Raw genomic sequence first — 23,657 nt, 5'->3', positions numbered from 1 at the left:
AGTAACTTCCTACTTTTGACTAGTCATGGGTAGACAGACACAAACAGGAGTGACAGGAAACTGTAGGGAATAAATTCAAGATGTTCTAATTCACATACAGCACATATGCACCAGCCTGAATGAAGCTGAGTTTCAGACTATACTGAGGGTGACCTACTTCAAGTATCTCCTCTTGGGAACAGGAGATCAAGAGTATGACCAAAAGCTAGGCACGCAGCAACACTCAATCATAACTTGAGTTCATGTGGTCATGAAGACAAGCCCTTAAGCATTTAGTTCCAATTTAAATCACAAGTTATATATACAGTTTAATTGAAGTGCTTCCACATTTAATTTAAACAAAATAGGTTTTATCAGAAAGTTACACAAACCCAAAAAGCTTTATTTTTTCAAAACCATACTTTATTTTTAAAGGCTAAGAGAAGTATTCAGAACTATATTTCTTAAGCAAAAAGATTCACATTTCATTCTGCAGGGTCATTAGTATGAGAAAAAGCATTTGGGGATTTATTTTTTGCAACTGTTGTTGAGTTCCTACACCAGTCCAGATTTATTTAAAAATGGTAACATCGGTTATGGCTTAAGATACAGAATTACAAAAGAGTAACACAAATGTTGAGACTCAAGTGGTGAACAGGTAACTACAGTCATTTTTCCACAGAAAGATAATGTTTTAGCTAAGACAAACAGAAGCAACAACTGTCTTTATTGATAGACAAATCAACTGAACATCATCAGCACAGACACTGCTTCAAGGATACCCGTGCCATTAATCCACAAGTGTTAGAAGAATGTTCTGTCTGCTCCAGTTATGTCACCTTTTCCTCCATATCACAAGCCTCAAAAAACATGGAAATATGAAAGCACGACAACAGCTTTGTTTTGTTTTGTTTTTTTTAAAGAAAAGGATACAAGAAAAGATGGAAGACTACAGTATGTGGTGAAGGAAGAGTCATCACCTCTAAAGAGACAGCAGGACTTTGGCCAAGAAATTTTAAATCAGTAAGTATGTAAGGACTCAAACTGACTCAGAACCCAGAGCTGCAATTTTATTGGGTATTCTCCACTGATTTATAACTCTGCGTTTACATGTTCTGGATGGCTTGCATTCAGTGGGACAGAGGTAGTGATGGGAACAAGATTCCTTCCCTAAAGTTTCCAAATAGATGAAACCTGGTAAGCATGGCCCCAAGGAAGGGCGAGTGCAACCAGCTGAGGACCTGCCAACTGGGAAAGGACAAGAGCACAAGCACAGACAGTAAGCTGCTCTCCCGTATCCAGACTGATAAATAAAATGTTACGTAAAGGTGCTGCACAAGAATTGAGCATGTAACAAAACCTCTGTGGCCTCTGCAATTATGTCAGGTTGTACTTCATGCCAGGTTGTGCAAAGGATCGGACTGTACCTTTGCCGCACAGTTGTGGTGATCAAAATATTACATTATTTGCAGTACTGTCAGAAGTTCCAGTGTGTAACTAGCCAGCATGGTTATACTGATAATTTTAATAGCTATATAAAGTCAGTCACCCATTTAAAAAAACCCCAAACTGTAAGGGCTTGTATTTGCAGACAATTCCTTTATCCATTTAATTCTTCAGATTTGTCCCACCTTTTCTATTTGTGACTAGGCCAGCTTTTCTGTCCTAAGGGGATTGAGACAGACTTCAACTATTAAAGTTCCTTCCTCTTTGCTCACTGAGAGTAATTAAAAAAAAAAAAAATCAAAAATAACACAATAACACAACAGCAGGTTTTCATCTTACACTCCTGGAATATTATGGTTTCTGACAGGATTGTTCATTCAAAGGAAATTGTCTGCAATACTTGTAACAAACGGTTGCAACTCTTGGACAAGGAGGGATGGTTTAAACTAGGTCACCTGAATATAATTTGAGTGCTATAAACCAATCACTGAATAAAGTCAACACTTGGGGCAGGAGAGCAGTTCTCCTTAGAACACCCCATTTCTCTTCTAAAGAAGATCAGAGGTACAATGGTTTCTTTTATTGCAACACTGGTTAGCCAAATCCAATCCTTCCCATTCAGATATGATTTTTAAGAACCAGGGATATTATGGTTTACTGCCAAATTTGGCAGACAATTTACTGATGAGATTCATGACCTTGGCATTGTTCTGGTACTTGGACATATTTGCTGGGTTCTGAGCAACATCTTGGAACGCAACCATAACTTCTGGATCCTGCAGGACAAAAAGCAAAAAAATTAGGGCATTTATAAAACAAGGCTACGAAAGTTAGTGGTTATGTGGTTCCAACATGAATCTAGTCTTGCTCAGCTTTTCATGTGACAAGACTAGAGTTTTGGGCAAGAGGTCTCTAAAGACAACCCAGTGATACAGTGCATGTTGTTAATGCTGCATCAGTAAACACCAGTCATTACTGAACTTGTTACAGTAATAGCACAATGCGTGAGAAGGGGATAAGAGTTCTTTTTCCCCAACGAAGGAGCCAAACACAGCCACGCCTACTGGATTATTTCTATTTAGGCATCTTCAAATGCATTTTGAAGGAGGCAAGAGCTCTATGTGTGGAACACACGTGATAGGATAACCCTCCTCCGAGCAACAGCTGCTACTCATCCCTTTCACCTCTGTTCCTTCTAGCAGCAGAAACTTTAATCTGCTGGACTGTGAGCAGATGATGTGGCAACGTTCAGCTTTTAAAAATGCATCTGATTCTCAGTCATTCCCCACCTCCTCTGAGGAATCACAACTGGAAAGGAACCTTGTTAGCTCTCATCACACTACTGTGTTGCCGTTAATAAATTCACATATACATTGAAGTCAGTGGTCAACAGATTACCAACTTCATCTTCTCTATTTCGTGTGAGAAGCATTAATACTTTTTTCTGTGCTTCTAGTACACCTTTGGCCTCCATTAAACTAGAATTGGTTTTACTCATTTTACATGTGCATGTTTTGAACAGTGCCCTTTAATAAATCTGTATAGACCAATTTTACATCTCAGCCTGGAAAAAGGTTTCCATTATAATAAACTTCTGCAAAGATTCAAGTTTTCTTTAATCCAGCTAAAGAGCAAGCAGTTTATTATGTCCAATACAAATCTGCATCAGCTGCAATTTAATTTGCTATTCTTTCTAGCACATTCAAGTAGTTTCACTTAAAGATACAATCTTCCCTAGTCTTCTAGCCCAATGCTACCGCAGATGTATTCTTTGGAAACCATCAAAAACCAACTGCTGTCCTCAGAGCTGTCTGTGCTACAAGAACACCACCCTGTATCTATTCTAGCATCAGACACAGACAAAAGCTGTTTAACAAGTCTGATCCAAAATTGTATTTGGTAGGTGTGGACTCCACTGAAATCACCCACATGGTTTCAGTCATGTTCTTTTGTTAGAAGGATTTACAAGTGTTTTGTCTCCCTCACAAAAAGGAATCTACAAAACAAAATCCTATGAAAAAATAGGATGCTGAAGTTCAGAAAACAGACACTAGATATATTTTCTCCACTTTACAGGATTCCAATGCAAAGAAAAAACGAAGACTTTCACAACCTCAAACTTCTTGAATTTCCTATTTCAAAACAGGGCACATGACTATAAAGATCATGTCATGTCGTGTTTTCACCTGTATATGAATCCAGAACAAAAAGCTGAGTAAGCTTAGTCACTGGTTTGCATCAAAGCACACCTAAATGAACGTTAAATATCCATTTTATGCTACATGTTTTATGATCCTATAAATTCACAGCAAGTAAATTATTCTGTACTTGTGCAGCTCCCTGTTTATTAGAATGTTTAACACATCCAAGCTTTCACATTGATGAGCAATATTATCAGAATGAAGTTTAAGACTGAAGATATCAACATTTCCATAGGGAAATATTTAGTACATAAGGTGGAATGGGAACCATTGTGTAAATGGCATTAGTGAAACATTCAGTTTTCTAATGCTCTAGTCTTTAGTGGCAGAAGGATGAAAAATACTTCCAAGGAAAAAGTTATCACTATTCTTTTTTCCAACTTACACATTTTGGTGGAAGTCTGGGTCTAATATATGACTACATGTCATATATTGCAGCTGATGCAAATAAGGAATCCGTAGGTTCATCTTACACATCACTCCTTTTGAAAAGAACTTATATTTGACCCATGACAGCTCTCCAAAACACAAATGCGATGTTGTGTCCAGAGAAAGTAGCTGCACATTCAAGAGGGGAAGTACTACACAACCCTACAAACAGCCAAAATAGTAAAATAAAAGAAACACACACACAAAAATTTCAGGCAATTCTTCTGAAGACTAAAAAGCTTAGGGGCAAATGAGCTAAAATAACGTGCATTAAAAGTCATTGCAGGTCACAACTACTACCATTAAGAAGCTATGAAAAGAAACGCAACAGAAGTTTTGCCACTTCGAGTCTTTTATGTGTAAAAGACTAGTATCAGCCACAGTTTAAAAAAAAAAAAAAAGAAAAAAAAAGGAAATACCCTGAAGACAATAAATCTTCAGGTAATGGAACCAGAAATCTTCGTCAAGAAAGAAGTTTTACACTAGCTTGCAGAGATTCTCATCTTTATGCCAATGATGAGCAATAACTTCTATAAACGTGTCCATAGGAAGCCATATCTGGTTCCTCGGTTGCTTCTACAGATGACAAGCTGAAGTTGACAGTGTAACCAGTTTAATCTAGCTCATGTTCAGCCACACACAGTTGTAAGGTTTACCGAGATGTTAACAGACTCAGGCATATTTCAATGTTAGCTCAAGGAGAATAGTCTCAAACATGATGAGATGACAGTCACTAAGTCTAAAGAGATTGAGAAGAAGGTCTTTACTCTCGGAGTACTCCAGTTTCAGCACTAACTCCTCACTACGAAAAGCCTCTACATACTGTCAGTTAAAATAGGATCTTAAAGATTTGGGAGAGACTTGTGTGATTCTGTATCTTCAGACTTTTTTGTGACGCCTCAGATAACCTGTGTAATAGCTGCCAGCTACCATTATCCGTCAACATATTCCATAGCTGCACTGAGCAGAAGCCAAGCAGTGGAAACTGCTGTCTTTTAAAACTAGACTTTACACTGCCAATTCAGAGAGGACCAGAACATACTCAGTTGGACATTTCAGAAAAAGAAGGCAGTGCAGATATAAGTGAAATGCTGAATAAATCACATCTAGATGTAAAGTTTGTACAAAGAGGTCAGCAAGAGACTCAAGGCTTTGCTGACAGGTTTACATGTTAAAGCCTGTCTGCATTATCGGAAAACACCATCAACACACATTCTTGCAACAGATTCCTACAATACGTTGGGGTATATATAATCAGCATGCAATGAAGTCTTCTTAAAGGCATGTGGCAAGTGCTTAATATTTAACCTCAAAGCTCTGTTTTCAGCAGCTCTAATTTCAAACTCCTGTATTACAGCACAAATTAGCCAGGTAATGAATACAACTACGAGCCGTGGGCTTTTTTTGGATGGTTTGCATGCGAGTCAACACTGCTGACTCTGGCAGCCTAAGTAAAGGTGAGTTTCCAAACACCAGCAACCGTTAAAGGGAACCCATACACTTTTGCATGGGAAGTGATGCCTTCTTTGTGATTTCAGGGCATACCAAATAAGGGTCCCTTGCGATGCTTTTATTTAGACAGGGATCATAGCTGTTCAATGAGCTGAGAACAACACATAACTCTAGTTTAACCACAGCAATCCAGAAAAAGTAAGATGACACTTTTATACTTGATCATATTAGTACACAAATATAACTATATAGCTCAGATTTTTCCTAGCCCACCTGCCCCTAAAACTGATGTTGTCAGGTATGTTCTATTTAATCTACTGGAATACTTTTCTTGTGTAAAAAGTAATCATGACATTGAGCAATTAATTAATTGAGCAATTAATTGAGCCCACTGGGGAAGTAAGCTTCCTGAACATAAATTCAGAAAATACCAGATGCAGAACTATTCTGATACTACTTGCCTCTGGCAAAACCCAAACACTCAATCCCCTAACAGAAAGGCAATTCTCGTCTCAGTATTATTGTAATATATTGTGTTGCAACAATATTAACAATAATTTTTTGTTTGTGCATAACTATCTCGCTACAATGTGTGTGCATTCAAAAAGGAGCAAGTGAATTATACTGTGTGGAAAATAACCATTCAAGAGACAAAAGAGATGAAGAACTCTATACAGTACATAGTTTTGCCTATCACAGATGAGTATGGGGCAGGGGGGTGGTGGGGGAGAAGCATCTTTAATTAAGCTCCCATCAGTTTGAAAAATAGCTAACATTGATTCCAGGTAGTCTGGTGCCACACACACAAGGAGAGAATTTCACAACCGAAATAAGCAAGCATCCCATTGCTATCCAGAAGATCCCATCTTTCTTCCTTCCCTTAGCTCATAGGCGCTGTTCTTCCCTCGTTCAGAACATTTAGCTTTGATTTTAACAAATACTCACCTGCATGGCTGCAAGGACTTCTGGATCACTGAGAATCTCATTAAGACCTGGCATACCTGCCATTCCTGGCATACCTCCAGGCATAGCCCCAGGAAATCCACCTGAAAACCCAAGACAAGAAGAATGCATGAAGAAAAACACTTAATTCATCTATACAGGACGCTCACTGAGAGAGACCAAGACATACTTCCTTTGGCACACCTCTAAAGCCATGTCTTCCATAAGGCTACAGCTGGTCCACTGAATGGAAAGCAGGGTCTTCACCTTCTCTTTCTGTGAAGACCTACATAATATTTCATCCATGTTTTTAACCCAATTGAATAGGAGGCTTGTAACGAGTGTCAGGTTCTAGCACCTTGTACGCAGATGCTTAACTTAAATCAGGTAGGTCTCAAGCCCAGGAACATAAGGAGTTCGAATGCCTGGGGTGGACAACTCAGGGCAAAAGCAGATCAGTAGTACTATGTCCCAGGCACATTCCACGTTTGGCAGGAACTTTAGGTTTGAAAAAACTGTACCACCAAAGAAGAAAAAAACCATCCCTGAAGCAAAATGCTTGAGGTTCTGTTTTTGACTCCTTAATGAGCAGCTACCCCAGCTGTGCTGAGCAGGGTAGATATGGTCTCTCTTTGGTTCCCCTGACAAGCTGATTCAGAGCATGCACGCAGCCCACCTCAACTATATCTCAATCTTCAAGAGCATTATTACTTACTCTTGTTTCTCCCCAATTTATTGTACCCCAAAATAATACGGAAAGCCTGATTTTCGTGGAACTGTTCAAGGACAGCTCTTCTATAAGGTAAACTGCACTACCTCCTTTGAGAAACTATTCTATTCAACAATAGCTTGCAACCAGCACAGATTTCCCTGGTATTCAATCTAAATTTTCAACTTTAAAACTACTGTTCTTAAGCAGAATGGGTCCAAGGCACCCTGGCTAATTTAGAAAACATTTTTGTACTAGTTTTTCAGCACATATTATTAAGCAAATACTGCACCTTTGTTTCCTCAGACCTAAATCCTTTCATTCTGTTATCCATCACTACTGATTTCTGTCATCCCTCTACTGGCTACCCAGCATCAATCCTCTTCCCACTAGTGCTCAAAGAGTTATTTGCAGACAAGTTCTAAACTTCATAAGGTATTTTTCTTTCCGTCTTGAGAACAAATGCTATAAAAACTGTGGTTATAATACTTCACATGGAAACAACAGTCACCTCTACCTCAAGTATTAGTGCTTAAAAATAAAGTACCTGGGAAGCCACCTGGGAAGCCACCAAACTGAGCTCCTCCTGCCTGTCTTCTTGCTTCTTCCTCCTGCAGATGAAATCACATAATTCCACACAAACTTTCCAAACAGGAACTGCAGCCTGTTTTCTACTGCTTAACTGATTTTAGGAGAAAAAAAATAGCTGAGACTGTTTCAGGCAGGTAGGGTATTGCAATAAACAAAGCACTTTACTATGTACAAAACCACTGACAAGAAATAGCGATGTCTACTCTTACTTTAGTATGTTTTTGTAGGTAAGTTATGCAGAGTATGTTTTTACTGAATATGAACTGTATGATTTGTTTTAGGTCCTCAACTTACATGTTTAGAACTCCCACTCCCAACATATTAAAAAATATCTGTAAAGCATGAAGAAAAAGCAAGCAAACTGTATCAGAAAGTGAGGAAGAGAAGCAAAACATTATCCTGAATTTAAAACCTCCCACTTCAGGGGACCTAAGTACTTTAAGTGAAAACTATTCTGGTACAGTCATACAATAACTGACGTCTTGAAATACAGGATTAGTACAGATTCCAGAGCCTGTTTTTGTCATAAGCAGTAAAAGCAGATGCAGTACAATGCCCTCTTCTCCAGATTTCATTGTTGGTCAAGGAACCAAGACAGAAATCAACTCTCTAAAATTTAATTCTAAGACTTAAAATGAAAGTAATTATTCTCTGCAATTCATTTTAACCACAATAACTATGACACTCTCCAAATTATTAAGAAATATTAAATCCTAAGTATTCACCCTTTGTGCTCTCTCATGCTCCTCCCGTGCCTTCTTCACTCTTTCCATTCTTTCCTTGATTTCCTTTTCTTCACGCTTCCGCTCGTATTTTCGGCGGTGTTCTGCAATTTTCTGAGCCTGTTACAATAGAATACCAAGATTTCATATACATTTCTAGCGTATCACACAACTTATTTCAATATAAAATACATGCAAGTGTAACCATCTGCTTTTACCAGTTCTTAAAAATAAGACCTGACTTTACATCCTAAAAGGCCTTTTGTTTTAGGAACCATTTGCTACTTCCTCTCTATGGCAATCAGTTATTCATGTCTATTCGGCCCTAACTGGACTCACCAGAACATGCACTCTAGTGTACTTTTTTCTATAGAGCTCTGGGACTTGCACCATAGTTAGAACTTAAACACGTTATCATTCCATGTCCCTTCATGTTTTTATGCTGAAATATTAATTAATTTCTCCAGGGTTAAAACCAGCAATTGCCCCATAAAAGGGAATTTTCACTGGCACAACAACAGGAAGTATAATTTTCCCCGCACGCACACACTTTTTAGATAATGTTATTGCTGTTCCAGATGCCTTTGCAGCACTTACAGCTAGACATAAGCAGACCAAAGAATGCCTGAACCAAACCAAGAAAGGGCTGGTGGGGAGAAAGTTTGCTTCCTGTTATTAGCTTTTTCTCAAGTCTACCAAACCTACAGATCTGCAGAAGAGAGTAGTTAACAATGAACTCCCCAAGGCTCTTCACTCAGGGCTCATTATAACAATAGAACACCAACTGTAGCGCTGCTTTCCTGAAACAAGAATGTATCCTTATATAGCATTGCAAAAAATGGTTCATGATTTCACAAATTGTGTATGATGGTTACCCTCTAACACTCTTGTAACTAAAAAAACATAGCAAAATCAAGGTTCAAGAACAGAGATACTAACTACACTCTTGGATGGACACTCTTCTATTCTTTCAGAATACTCTTTAAATGAAGAAATTATTTTATAAGTAGTGAAGTTTCTATACAACTTATTTTAGCTAGGAGACATTCATTCCATACCACATCACTCTTGAAGTACATCTGCCAGAGAAAGCATACTGCAGGCAGCAGGACTGACTGATATTGAATGCAGTATGTGTTATCAGCACCTGATGTTACGGCCGTTCAATAGTTCATTAAGAGAGAGATAAGCGTTTGGGGTTTTGGTTTGGTTTGGTTTTTTTTTTTTTTCCTTTTTAAAATGAACCAGGAAGAGTTTCCAAAGTTGTGATTTTCATTGTTTCTAAGTATTTCTGAAAAGGAACTAAGTATTTTTAGAATTTGACTCAGACTTTCAGCGTAAAGTGCTACAAACTAAAGTGTGCTAGGAAAGCTGGAAGTGAAATTAGGTGAACATATCATCTTCTCTTACTAAAGACAAAAAAAAAATCACCCATGAAAAGATCATACATTTTTCCTTGAGCTACATACACAAATTCCCACAAAGTTGGCAACTACACATCAATGCCTCATAGACATACTCTGCTTTTTCTGTGCCTGGGCAGATTAACTGGGAAATAACAGGTTCCCCCTCAGCCAAGCATTAAGTATACCTCTTATAAAAAAGGTTGAGACCCAAGACCTAATTACATTTACCACAGATCAATAGTCTCCAACACAGAAGGCCAGTAGATTGTAAGATGGTTTCCACTGTTGTTTTGCTGTAGACAGTGTCTTCTACAAAGACATGTAGGAAAACTGAAAGCTGAAGTTATTAGAGACAGGAATGTTTATGCATGTGGTGGGTTAAGCTTGGCTGGCTGCCAGATGATTACTAAGCCGTTCTCTCACTCCCCCTCCTCAAGAGGACAGGGAGAGAAAGTAAAATGAAGAAGCTCCTGGCTGGAGATAAGAGACAAGGGAGATCACTCATCCACTACCATCATGGGCAAAACAGACTCAACACGGGGAAGATTAATTGAATTTATTACCAACTAAAAATAGAGTAGGATGATGAGAAACAAAGACAAAACTAAAATCGCCTTCCCCCTATTCCCCTTATTCTAAAAGCTCAACTTCACTCCTTCATTCCCCACTCTTCCACCTCCTCCACCCACCCTGAACGGCGCAGAGGGATGGGGGCTGTGGTCAGTTCTTAACACTGCACCTCTGCCACTCCTTCCTCCTCACACTTTTTTCCTGTTCCAGCGTGGGGTCCCCCCCACAGCATACAGTCCTTCACAAACTGCTCCGATGCGAGTCCTTCCCACAGGCTGCGGTTCTTTAAGAACTGCTCCAGCGTGGGTCCTCCCCACAGGGTATGGTCCTTAACAACAGACTGTTCCAGCATGGGTCCCCCATGGGCTGCAGCTCCTGCCAGAAAACCAGCTTCTGTGTGGGCTCCTTTCCACAGGCCACAGTTTCTCCCAGGAGCCTGCTCCAGTGTGGACTCTCCATGGGCTGCCGCTTCCTTCAGGGCACATCCACTTGCCCTGGCATGGGGTACTCCATGGCCTGCAGGGTGGGTATCTGCTCCACCGTGGACCTCTGTGGGCTCAAGGGGGACAACCTGCTTAACCATGGTCTTCTCCATGGGCTGCAGAGGAATCTCTGCTCCCGTGCCTGGCACACCTCCTCCCCTTCCTTCTTCACTGATCTTGGGTGTCTGCAGGGTTGCTTCTCTTTTTTCTTTCCTCCACTCTCTCTCACAGCTGTTGCACTGCGTTTTTCAACCCTTTCTTAAATATGTTATCACAGAAGCACCACCGGCGTCGCTGACTGGCTCAGCTTTGGCCAGCAGTGGGTCTGTTTTGGAGCCAGCTCGAACTGGCTGCATCTGACACAGGGGCAGTCACATGTCTCTTCTTACAAGAGGCCATCCCTGCAGTCTCCACCTCCTCCTAACCTTGTCACGTAAACCCAATACAATGCAACAGCTGCAATCTGTGGTCTGTCAACCACTTTAAAGAAATATGCAAAACAGATGAAAAAGCAAGCCTGCTATCAACAGTCTTACATTTTTTTTACACAAAAGTTCCTCCTTGGAATAATGCTGGGGTCAATCACTTGAGCAAAGCTGAAAAACAGTTTTAAAGAGATTATGCTGCCCTCATGGGGTAGACTAGTGAAAGTACAAATTACAGCAAAGAGTGCTTCCTTTGTAAAACGTGTTTAGGATGAAGCTTTGATCAATTCAGAAACATCTTAGAAAAAAATCCATTACCAGTGTTCTCTTGCTCTTCTGAATGTTTTTAGTCTAGATTCTAAAATGCCTGGCAAACTTCAACTGCTTCAAATTCTTCTGTTAAGATTTTAAACAGGAACATTATTATTTCACAGTTCAGTTACATGCCCAGCCCCAGAGACTCAATTTCTCTACACACAGCCATAAACAGCTGTGATTGAAGACAGAAGTATTTATAAACTCAGTTTGAACTGTCAGATGATACATGAACAGATTCCCACAAGACAATGCATATTGGAAGAATCTGAAGGTAGCAATTTCATTCAAGAAAATAGAGGAGGGACCTCCATTATGCCTCCCCACTTACTCTTGGTTGCACCTCCTTCAGCATGGCGCTAGCATCTTCATCGTAATCCAGTTTACAAGCTAGTGCAAGATCACGAGCAGCCTCCTCCCAGTGACCCAGAAGTCTGGAATTCAGAAGACACCAACATTCAGAAGGAAAAAGCAAACTGAATTCTTATAGTTCTTCAAAATATTTACAACCACACGGCATTCAGTATTTTTACCTGCAGCTATATGGACTTACAGAAGTTTAATTACAGAAGTTTAAAGTTTAACAGTCTCATCGTGTTTTCTGTAACCTGCACACTACAATGCCATTAGGCAATACTTGCTTGCTTCATACCATTACAATAAATTTTGCCTGAAGTAACAATGAAGAAAAAAACCCTCAATCAGCTAGTGTCATTGTTTGCTATAAACAAGAAAGGTCTAACAGGGAGAAGGTACCCTACATAAACATGTGAAGCACACTAATAAAAATACTGTGCACCACTAGGCACATGTTCAGTGTAAAGCTACACATTCAGTGTTCTGTACAAGTCTACACCACTACTCAAGCTTCTGTGGACCCTCTTTACTCAGCACTCAAACATCCTAGCTAACTAGATGTACCACGTCTTAAGTTGAAGAGGTCATACAAGCTACTGTGCACACTTCCGAACTATTCATTTATACAAACTCTTGATAATAAAAAATTTAAGTGAATGGTGGTATTCCTAAATGGTCAAAGCACTTCTGCTTACAGACAGAGGTGTTATTCCAAACTATGCTTCAGTCTTCTCACTCTTAGGCTCCATGCCATTTTATTAAAACTGTAGACATTAACAAACTACTCTGAACACTGTCTAAAATGCCTTTTTTTGCTAAGTTCTATTAGCATTTACTCCTTCCACTGTTATACAGATGGTAAGAAGTGTCACCTCGGGGTTTTTTTGGCTGATTTATTTTATTAAAAAGAAGTTTAACTAAGCTAAGGGGGATGCATGCTGGCCTAATGCCATTTTAAATAATTACAGTGTTTGCTTAATATCACTCTTCAACTGTAACATAACTAGGCAGCTTAATTTACTATGTAAAAGAGCTCTAGGATCTAATGGAGTAAGGGCAGCAGAGAAATGCTTAAGAATTACAGGTTAGTAAATAAAAACTGAACTAAGTGAAAACAAAAGACCTCCAAACAAATAAAACCCACAGTCCTAGAACTCATAATCTTTAGCAAATTAGAAAATGCTACTCAGAACAGCAGTAAGCCATTAGAAGATAGGTTAAAAAAAACAAAAGAAAAAAAAGATAGTGCCAGAAGGACTACTCATAAATTACCATCAATAAATCACCATCATCCTTTCTTTCCTGTAAGCCATACACTCAGCACAATGGTTTCTTGGCTCACGGCTACTGCTCTTGGGTACAAGACAGACAGTTCAGAGACATAGAGAAGGAGAGAATGCATAAGCAAAACTGTTCCCCACAAGTACAGGCACAGTTCATTACCTATGCGCTTTCCCCCTCCATTTGTAGGTCTGCGCCGAGTCAGGATTAATCTTGATGGCTCTGTCACAATCTCTAATGGCAGCATTTGGCTTCTGTAGTTTCACAAAAACACTGTGGGAACAAGAACGTTTATTGTACATATTGAAATACCAAGTTACTAACTTAAGCTGGAAATAATTTTGGATGACTAACAGGCAAGCTAGTGAGATAATACATTTGAAGAGCTGAGTTCAAAAAGATTTTGTAGTGATAATGAAGTCACTGAAATTTAGTTCCTCCCTGCCGTTGTAGGTGAATCATTAGCAAGAAACGAAAGCGTTCATTGTTCAGACTCAAGCCTTGACAGCAAGAATAACTTTAGCGCACAAGGAAAGGATACATAAATGCAAAGGACAGTTCAATTCCATGGTGTTTGGAGTCCATAGCCAATGGCAACTAGCAATTTGAACAAAACAACAATAATACTACGCATGCCGTATTACATAGTCTTTAAAACAGCAAGACAAAGAAAGCATGAGTTATCATACAGGCTACAAGGATCAACGGCTAGAATCATCAGGAACTACAAAAGGAGATAGGAGATGAGTAATCAAAATTAAAAGAGGCAAAACAAAACACAAACCCAGAAAGTAGCCCCAATCCCTTGTCAGTTAAGTGAAATAACTGCAAATTTTACAATACACAAGCATATCAGATTGACTAGTAGGGCAGTACTTCAGGACGTTCAGGCATTTCAAATTAAAAATCTCTGAAGGAAACACTAAAAACCATTCCTGATTTGACAGAAATATTCGATATTCAAGATACTCCAAGTCAGAACTTCTGCCCTTTTGCATCTACTTGAAAACAATTTATCAGCAATTAGGGCGCCTGTAAGTAACTTCATAATTAAGGCTAGTTATAAAGCAAGTACAAAGCCACACATTCTCTTCTAGAAACAAACAGGTAGACAATGTGTCAGGAAACTGTCTCAAAGCTACACCTCACCAATGAGAGACATTCCAATGCTGCTGGCTGCACAAAAACTCTAGTCTTCCAAACACACAAACCCCCCCAGAACCAAAACCCAAATCCACCAGGAAGGTGGATTACTCACAGCACTTCATCAGCGCTGCTGTTACGCTGCAGGTTTTAAAATATCCTAATGTATTGTTTGCTTATTTCTACAATAGATCAAATTGAGGTAACTTTTAAACTTCTCCTAACACTTATTTTTCATTGCTAGTCGCAGTCCTGAGAAGATACAGCACTATAAGAGGTTTTAAAAATACTACTATGATGGCAACAACACCAACAGTGTATTAAGGTAGACAATTGGTGTTACATGCAGAAACATTGATACGGTAAGGAAAAAACAGCAAGGCATGTATCAGTTAAGATGTCCTAGAATGGAACAGTTAAAGGACACTAATCAATCACATGAAAGTCATCAAAAGTTGAACATTTCTTTGAATTATACCTTGCTATGGAAAAGATCCACTAAACTATCAAATCATCCATGATTAGTGGGGTTTTTGTGTAAAAAGAGAAAAAAACCTAAGCTGTGGGAACTCCTGCTTCTGCAACCCATACTTGGCCAGACTTCCTCAAGAATTAGGAAGATAGATATGTTTGCGCGTTACAAAGTTAGGGCTATCACACATCAAATCCGACAATGTTCCCAATGTATTATCTGCAGTCTGGTAGATGTAATTAGCAGTAAGGTGGATTGAGAAAGGTGGATTGGGTTGAGAAATAGGTGTGTCCTGTTCAAACATAGGACTGTTGAACAGCAACAAGTCTACTTCACAGTGAACAAATTCGTTTATCAGTACAACAGGGAGAGATTTCACATGATCCACAATTAACTTTGCATCTAAACAGGACATGATTTCAATCATCATCTTCATCCCAGAATAAACTTCAGATTTTACACGTTTGTTATCCAGCATTATTATAACTCAACATGCCATTGCTACATTGCTTCAGCAAATCTGGTTATTCACATATAAAAGAAAATGCATGAAGTGTAATTTTCTCATTCCCTCCTGTGGTTTAAGTTTACATAGATCCTCAAGTTGCCAGTATATTTAGGCTCCTTAAGGAAAATAACAGAACAGGCAGAAACCTAAATCACTAATTTATAATGACTCACCTGGCCCTCTTGGCATACAAGATAGCCAAACAAGGATTCAGCTTGATAGCATCTGTGAACAAGTCGACAGCCTTCTGAAGTTCACCTAAATGTGAGTACCAGTAAAGTTCCAGTCATTACACAATGAAATTACATCCAAATTGCCAAACCTGCCTTACAGGGTGTTATGTCCCTAGGCACTTCTTAAATGGAACATTATCAACAAAGGAAAATCAATTTCTCCCTCTTGCTATGTTACTGAAGTACAAACTCCAAAATTAATGCTGGAGGGGAGGAGAGACTTTTCCCAGCTAAATTTGTACGTTTAACTTTGTATGCAATCAAATAGGAAGTCACCTCTCTATTACAGCTTTTCACTGCATTAAGACAAACCACTAGAGACACTAATCATAACATGTAGGGAAGTACTATAACAATTTGTAACTAAGATGCTGCAATACGTCATTCCCTCCTGCCATGCCCCAAACTATAGCTACAATGGGAAGACAGTACTTAAAGAAGCTTTCAAGTTCTAGATAGTTTTGCGTATCCAACTGGAAGTGAGTTTTCTCTCCCTTGAAAGCATTCAAAATGGTCTAAGTTATTTACTTCCTTTTTTTTTTTTTAAAAGGAGAACGAAACCTAATGTCCCTGAAGATGTACTTAAAAAAAAAAAAAATTATCACCTTCACTTAGAGCATTTATCGCTTCAATCTTCTTCTCATTAGCTTGATCCATCATCTCTTCAGTTACCTAAGAAAATAACGAAAATAAAAAACACACACAAAACCCAAAACCTGTAGAGTCCAGGCCAGAATTACCATGCTAAGACAGCACCAAAGAAGGGAGCTCCAGTTTTCTGATTCCAGAATCTTGTTTTTAATTTCCACTGAAATCACAGTTTGAACTGTGAACTTTTTTTTTGAAAAACAACAAAAAAACCCCCTTGCTTTCAGCTTGCAGACACTAGCTACCACTATTTTTGGCTAGAAAATGCTCAAAAGGTAAGTTGAATAATGGCAGATTTCTACATATCTAGTTTTCATGGGTGTTCTGATAAATTTTTTTTGTGTTTTCTGACCTGATTTTCTTCATTGAACTTTTTAATGGACTCTGACCTTGAATAAGAAAAGACTGGTTTTAAGCCAGTAAGTTTTCTATTTAGGAGAAAAAGAGCCAAAGCAACAGCTGGCTACCTAGCTAATATAGTACTCTTTCCCCCTCAGCTGCTATCCTTGACTAAACTCAAAACTTCTCCCTATCTTTCCTACTGCCACAGACATTGAAAAAAATTGTGCTTACCTCTACATTTTCATCTCCCATTTCTTGAGGGGCATCATTGTCTGGTTCAATCACTCCCTCATTGTCAATTTCTGGGGGAAAAACAAAAAGCCGGATTAAGCTCCATCTACAAACAGAGAAAGGGTTTCCAAAACCACGTTCAACTTGGTGAAATGTGATTAAAGTTATCTCTTTTCCACACCTAAGTCGCTCTCTTCGCTTTCTGGTTCAGGTGATTTAGCTGGCTCCTCTGGCTGTTCTTCTGCTTTGCCCTGAAAGAGAAATGTATTTGTAAGCATACATTATTTCTGACTGATATTCTATTCGCACTCTGATAAGCAACAATGTATCAGAAAATCCAAAATTAATCTTCAAAGCATCACATTGCTCTATGGCTAAACTGTTTTATTTTCAAGATACAAATCTTCTTTTTCCTCCTCCTCCTCTGCCCAAATTCTTAAACCCTGTCGTTCAAATTGTGTAATTCAATAATCAAAACCAAATAATCCAGATAATACCCAGTTCAGAACCAGTTTTGCAACTCACTATCCCTTCCAATCTTCCTGCCTTCCCTCACACATTCTCTGTATCAAAAATTCTCTCACTCTAATACCATTAAGCTAAGGTCCTTTAGCAGTGAACAATAAACTGGTGTCAATGATCAAAATATTGTTTCCATTTGCCAAGGTCAGAGATCTTTGCCACTTATACATACTTAGAATGTTTTTTCCAATGTTTTCTTATCAGCTTCTAACTACATTACTAATTTCCTCTGAATCCCATAACTTAGCACGTCCTGCTTTACCACAGACATAATCTGCTTGTCTTCATATTCAGTGTCACAGACTATACTCACTACATATACACAATCCCTCCATACAGTTCTAACTAGCCAGTAATTCCAGCATCCACTGTATTGTTAAATAAAAAATAATAATAATAATAATAAAAGAACTCTACTTTTTCCAAAAGAATTTCAAGCTTGGGAAAATCCTGCTATAAATATCTACAAGCCAAACTTACTATCTCCCTTAAAACAAATGAACAAAACCCAACAAAAAACTTCCACAATACTGCCTTAAAAAGTCCATAGTTCAACTGTTCAATTCATTACTTATCATGCTCACTAATATTTCTTCTCATGCAAAGATTATAATTTAATCCACTAATGACTACAGAAGAGGTGTATGAACAGAAAGCAAGAACACAAAAAAAAAGAAATTAAGACTTTGTTTGGCATTTGCATTGCACAGAACATCAGGCATTCAGGATTAGGGAAATGGAGCATGATAACACTTGAAACAAACTAGGAAGCCATCTGTAACAAGCCATCTACATCCTGCAAAGGGCAGGTTTCAGACAGAACTGCCACACTCACTCACCCTAGCATATTCACCCACCCTATCTGAGTGACAATTGACAGCAATTTTTTCCCTTCTCCTGCTCAGTAATTTTTGCAGAGACTCCAAATGTTAGTTTTCAGTGATAAATTCTTCATATCTCACCTTACTCGTCTCCTCTGTGGAGGCATTGGCTGGAGCGGGCGGTATTGTGCCTCCCATGCTTTTCAGCAAAAGAGAAGAGAAAAAACAAAATAATAAGATTATCAAAATAGTGACATGTGTTTTATCGATTCAAATCCTGCTGATAATCTCAGCTTTTTGTTGTGACACAAAACACAATGATCTAATTCACTGTAGAACCAGCAAATAAAAACCACACATCCACCACGCTTTTCTTGGGGTAACATAATGCACACTGTGTCTGTTGGCCCTTTCACCTAGAACTCCACTGTGACTTGTACTCATGCACGTCACACATCACCCACCCACCCTCTCTCACACAGAAAAGTTGCCTCCTTGACTGAAGTAGATTTTCTCCTTAAAACATAACTTAACATTTTAAGTCAAAACTAAATATTATTATTATAGCTATTACTAAAAGAACTGTTTTTGGAACAGAGGTCAAACAAGTTGAAAGAACCCTAATGGCCTAAAATACTTATGCAATTAAAAAAATTGCTGCCTAGAAAACAATTTCATTTCTCTTATGTATTGCAATATTCATGCCTTTCCTTAGCTACAAGTTAAGGAACATTCTCTGTATAGACAGCATTCTTTCAATGTAGAATAAACTTCTATATTATATCAACTTTGGTTAGCAGCCAGATATAAGCATAGGCTGAATTCTCCAGCTGTTTCATATAACATCTAATCATACCTAATGGCAGGCTGCCACAAGGACTACCATTCCCATCTACTGATAGTTTTCAATTGCTCTGGCCATACACACTCCAAAGGGGGAAAAAAAAAGTTTCTATCAACTCAACAGGCTTGACTAGTTCCTTGGGGACCCACCCAACTGGTTAGACGTGATGCAGGGGAGAGGAGAAGGAAACGGGCAAACAGGCAGGAGGAACTGGAAGGGTGCAGGATATCTGCTTTCAGGAATTAGTGTAAGATAAAACTATATCCTAAGGATGAGATCCTACAGCTTCTTAAGTCAGGCTGCTGCAGTCCCATTCTCCCCTCTTTCCTCCCTCCTGTCACCAGCACCATCTCACAGTCAAGCCCAAAGCTGGCTGAAAACAAACCTGGATGGGGGGGGACAGGGATGAATTGGGGGAAGAGAAGGTAGAAGAGGGAAGAGGAGGTGGCAGGATTGACAGGTCCTGGCACCAAGCCCTGCAGCAAAAGGCAAGCAAATGGCACTACACTACCTCTAGCTTACAAGGATAAACTGTCAAGAAAAAATACCACAAGTTACCAAAAAAGGCACCTTCTGAAGCTATTGCAAAAATCTACATGTGTCCCTGGAATGCTGATATTACTCAGTCTAAGTTATACTGCAAGAACTAACAACTGGTAGGCAAAAGACACAGTACATGGAATAACCGTTCCTCCTAATTTTTTACCCCTGTAGGCTGACAGCAGGGTATATAGTTCTCTACCAGTCTGTAAAAATCAAAGTTTTCCCTAGCACTACAGGGACTGTCTAGAGGAGCCTTGGAACCTCACTTCTGCTAGGAAACTACAAATTCTGAAGCATTTTAGTAGTGCTAATAGCTAATATCCAGGGTAACACAATGCTCACAAGTTAAGATCCATCTAATGCTTGTTGGCAACAGGTTTTTTCCTTCTTTTTTTAAACCAGTAAGACTCTTTCAAAGCCTGGCTTACTGGAAAAAGACTGAGAACTCTCTAACTCAAAAAGGTCAATAACATTCCCAACTTCCAATCATGTATTTAAGAACAGCTCAAGCTAAAAAACCACAGGAATCGAATTCTTGAGCAATTCCAAATGATCAGTCTCAAGATCAGCTGGTTTTAAGTCTGACAACTTGAATCATCTCAAGGCTGAAACAACTTGGTCAGTCTCCTCTGCCCTCTCCACATCCCTCTGAAAACTATCCAAGCTTAGAACAGTCTATGAGATACGTTTAACCAATATATACACACATTTTAAAATATGCTATCTCATGAACTGCCAAGGCCAAACAGTTTCACTCTTAGTCCTTGAAAATGTTTTTACTATCCAGTTATCCTCTACTGAATCTCGAGTTACAATCCCGGAACAATTCAAAAGCAAGTTACTCTAAAATCATCCCTTAAAACAGTATTTCATGACAATGATGGAATGGACAGATAGGTAAAGTTCACAGTGTATTTAACCTCCACGGTATACAGACACTCTTGTAAGAGAAGGCAGGTACCGAGCTATATAAACAGTGCACACACACAAAACCCCACATTTTAAAATTAAACCTTTGTGCTAAAAAAGAGTTGTGCAATTCCAGTAACAACTCTTGGGAACTGTCAGGAGCCCATTGCAACAATGACTCCATACTTCCACTCATCATAGTGATGAGAAGTGCTGCTTTTATGACTTGTTGGAAGAACTGCAACTGTTATTTCTGCATCCACTTTCATCACTGAAAGCAAAATTATCTTTAGAGAGAAACTGGATTACCAAGAATTCAAAAGGATCAAAATTTATCTGAACAAAACAACAACGAAAAAAGGCAAAAAGCTCTATTCATCAATTAGGGATTCTGTGCTTTACTTTTAAGGACTGCTATTGTTTATTTGCTCAATTGCAGGTTTTTGAAGCACATTCCTTTTAATGACTCATTTCATAACAATTCAAGTCAAAATATTCGTATTGTTATTCAATTATGAAAAAGAAGGCACAACTAAAAGGGATGTCAAAACATTTTCCAAACATAATCATACACTAGTGTACGCTTTCTATACAAAGAGCCTCTATATAGAAATTAAATACAACAGCTAGGAAGAAAAAAGTCTAGAAGATAACAAGTGCATGAAAACAGATAAGACTTAAGGTTTCTGATGCAATATTAACAGCTAGTCAGAAATAAAGCATCCCATTCTGGCTTTACAAGCAGTTAGCATTATTTAAGTTAGAATAATTAGCTTTAAGAAAAAAAAAAATCAATCATCAGAATTTTAGTTGAAAAATTTAGTGATGAATTTCAGTATCATTTAGTCACTATTCTGTAATCACTCACATGACCTTGGTGACTAAACCTATGTCTTTTAAATTCATACAGGTAAGCCTGACAGAGATCAGACTCATTGAGTTTATTTCCACCTGAAGCCAGGCCATGCTAAGTTTCAAGCAGTCTTCAAAGAATGAGAAGACCATATAAATGCACTTAATAGTCCTACTGCAAACAGCACTACTACAGAAGGGAAGAGGGGAATCCACCAGACTTCCAAGCAGTTTGACATGAAAAGTAATTTGGCTACTACTCCAAATATCCAAGTGTGTAACTTACCCAAATATTTAGCTCAAATGCGTGAAGAAAACCAGAAAACTTAAGAGACCTATAGGAGGTTCTACTCGGAAATAATTTTTAACTTCTGAGATAAAGATATCCAGTGAAAACTTTACATGGAAAAAACATTCCACAGTTCAAAACCTAATGTTTATACTTACAATACAAGCACCCTTCTATTAATGAAATACACACTCTAAAAGTTAATCTGGAAGTTAGAGCCGTCCCCATTAACATGGAGAAAGTTAGAAATCAGATCATCACCTTTCCAGTCCCTAACGCTTTCTTTGGCAAAAGAAGTCAGTGTTCTTCCTCTCCCTCCCAAAATACTCTGTTCACACCTTCAGAATTACGAAACAGAAGAATGGAAGTAATCTAGGGTGAGGCACTGAAGTCTTTTACATGGTAGCAAAGGAACTAAAGACCTGCAGTGGAATAAAATAGACACATATCTCCTTCCTAGGCATACAGCTAGTGTCAGTACTGAAAAACCAAGTGAAATTAAATAGGATTTGCTTTACAACCACACTGATATTCAGATGCATAAAAAAGTTTAAAGATCACTGTAAAAAAAATCCAAATAAATAGTTCATTGTAGCCATACTACAAAATGCCCATAATTATATATCTATGTACACAAATCGCCAGTAGTTTTTCAACTAATTACAAGTACTGTACAGCAGAAAGTACAATTAAAATACTTTCAGATTAAAATGTAAAGGAATTTTTCTAAAACAAATCTTAGTTTGTCGCTAGGCAGAATCTTTTCACTTTCACAAAAGTTGTATCTTCAAGGACTTTCCTCACTTCTCAGAGTCTTTTAGAGTAGCCAGGGTTGTAGCTACGAAAGCCAAGCAGAGGTACGCTAGCTGAACATCGGGGTTCTGTGGGCTCTCTGCCAGCAGCCAAGGACCTCAACCCTTCCAACCTGGTGCTTCTGGGAGCTCAGGGTGGAACCCAAGGATGTTTTTATATTAAGAAGCATCTGCTGTGACAGGCCACGCATGCACAGAAGACAACGTGCAGCACAAACAGCACACAATTTGAAGCACCTCACAGGGGAGCAAGATTTCAACTCCTTGATACATGAAACTTCAAGGGGCAAACCACGTTTTTGGCCAGGAACCATTCCACGTGCTCAACTGTCAGGTATTTTATGCTTCTGGCTACCAGGATGCAAGTCAAGGCCACTCACTTCCCCACAAACTCGCCTCCTTTTAAGACAGGCAAGCCAACTCGGCTGCATAATGCGAGAATTAGCTCGGTAAAGTGTTACTCTGGGGCTTTCCTGCCTGGGAAGCTGAGCCACCGCGACGGCCGGGGGGCAGGCTTTTGCAGCGGGAATAGCCCGAGTTGAAAAGAAAAGAAAAGAAAAGAACAAAACAAAACAAAACAAAAGACCACGACAAGTCGTTCCAACGCTCGAGTCGTAACCCCGGCGCGCCCTGCGGCGGGAAGGGAAAGGCGGGAAGGCGGCAGCGCACCGGGCCCGCTCCCCGGCAAACACCCGCCAAACGGGCCCGGCCCCCTCCCCTCCCTTTCCCCGGGCCACGCGGCGGGGCCGCGCGCCGACACGTGCCGCCCCTCCCCCGCTGGTGAGACACGCCCCCCCCCCGCCTCCCGCGCGCAAGACCACCCCTCCCCCTCCCCCTCCCCCCCCCCCCCCCCCCTCACGGCCACTTCAACGGCGGCGCGGCGCGGCCCGTGACCGACCTCTCCACCCACTCGCGGAGGAAGGCCAGCTCCTGGGTGTGCAGCAGGCCCGGGTTCTGCTTGCAGAGCCTGACGAAGGCCCGCAGCTCGCTCAGCTTGCGGGCGTCCATGGCGGAACGGCGGCGGCCCGCGCTCCCTCGCTTCCCTGCCCAACCGCCGCGCGGCGCCGTGGAAGCTTCCAGCCCGCCCCGCCTCCCCCAGCGCCCGCCCCGCCCACCCCCAGCCCTGGCCCCGCCCCGCCGCCGCGCAGCGGCGGGAACGTTCTAGAAGCGGAGGTGGCCGC

At 39.8% G+C, this 23,657-nt stretch overlaps 1 protein-coding gene across 2 annotated transcripts; it reads right to left on the bottom strand.

The window, feature by feature from the left end:
- Positions 1 to 361: 361 nt before the first annotated feature.
- On the bottom strand, positions 362 to 23,484 carry ST13 (ST13 Hsp70 interacting protein). Of its 2 annotated transcripts, none has more exons than XM_075712249.1 (12): positions 23,375 to 23,484; positions 18,369 to 18,426; positions 17,066 to 17,135; positions 16,885 to 16,955; positions 16,269 to 16,335; positions 15,604 to 15,688; positions 13,470 to 13,580; positions 12,001 to 12,103; positions 8,475 to 8,591; positions 7,706 to 7,769; positions 6,453 to 6,553; positions 362 to 2,201 (listed from the first exon to the last, which is right to left on the bottom strand). In XM_075712249.1, the coding sequence occupies exons 1-12, from the start codon at positions 23,482 to 23,484 to the stop codon at positions 2,073 to 2,075; spliced, it is 1,086 nt and encodes a 361-aa protein (XP_075568364.1). In that variant the 3' UTR covers positions 362 to 2,072. The 2 variants fall into 2 exon arrangements, with proteins under 2 accessions (XP_075568364.1, XP_075568373.1); XM_075712258.1 differs by having other exon boundaries at positions 6,453 to 6,564; positions 7,705 to 7,769; positions 17,066 to 17,111.
- Between the last annotated feature and the right edge of the window lie 173 nt (positions 23,485 to 23,657).

The sequence above is a fragment of the Pelecanus crispus genome, chromosome 1, assembly GCF_030463565.1.
Source record: "Pelecanus crispus isolate bPelCri1 chromosome 1, bPelCri1.pri, whole genome shotgun sequence".
Lineage (NCBI taxonomy): Eukaryota > Metazoa > Chordata > Aves > Pelecaniformes > Pelecanidae > Pelecanus > Pelecanus crispus.
The sequence above is the reverse complement of the archived record's forward strand: the minus strand, read 5'-3'. Positions and strand labels throughout refer to the sequence as shown.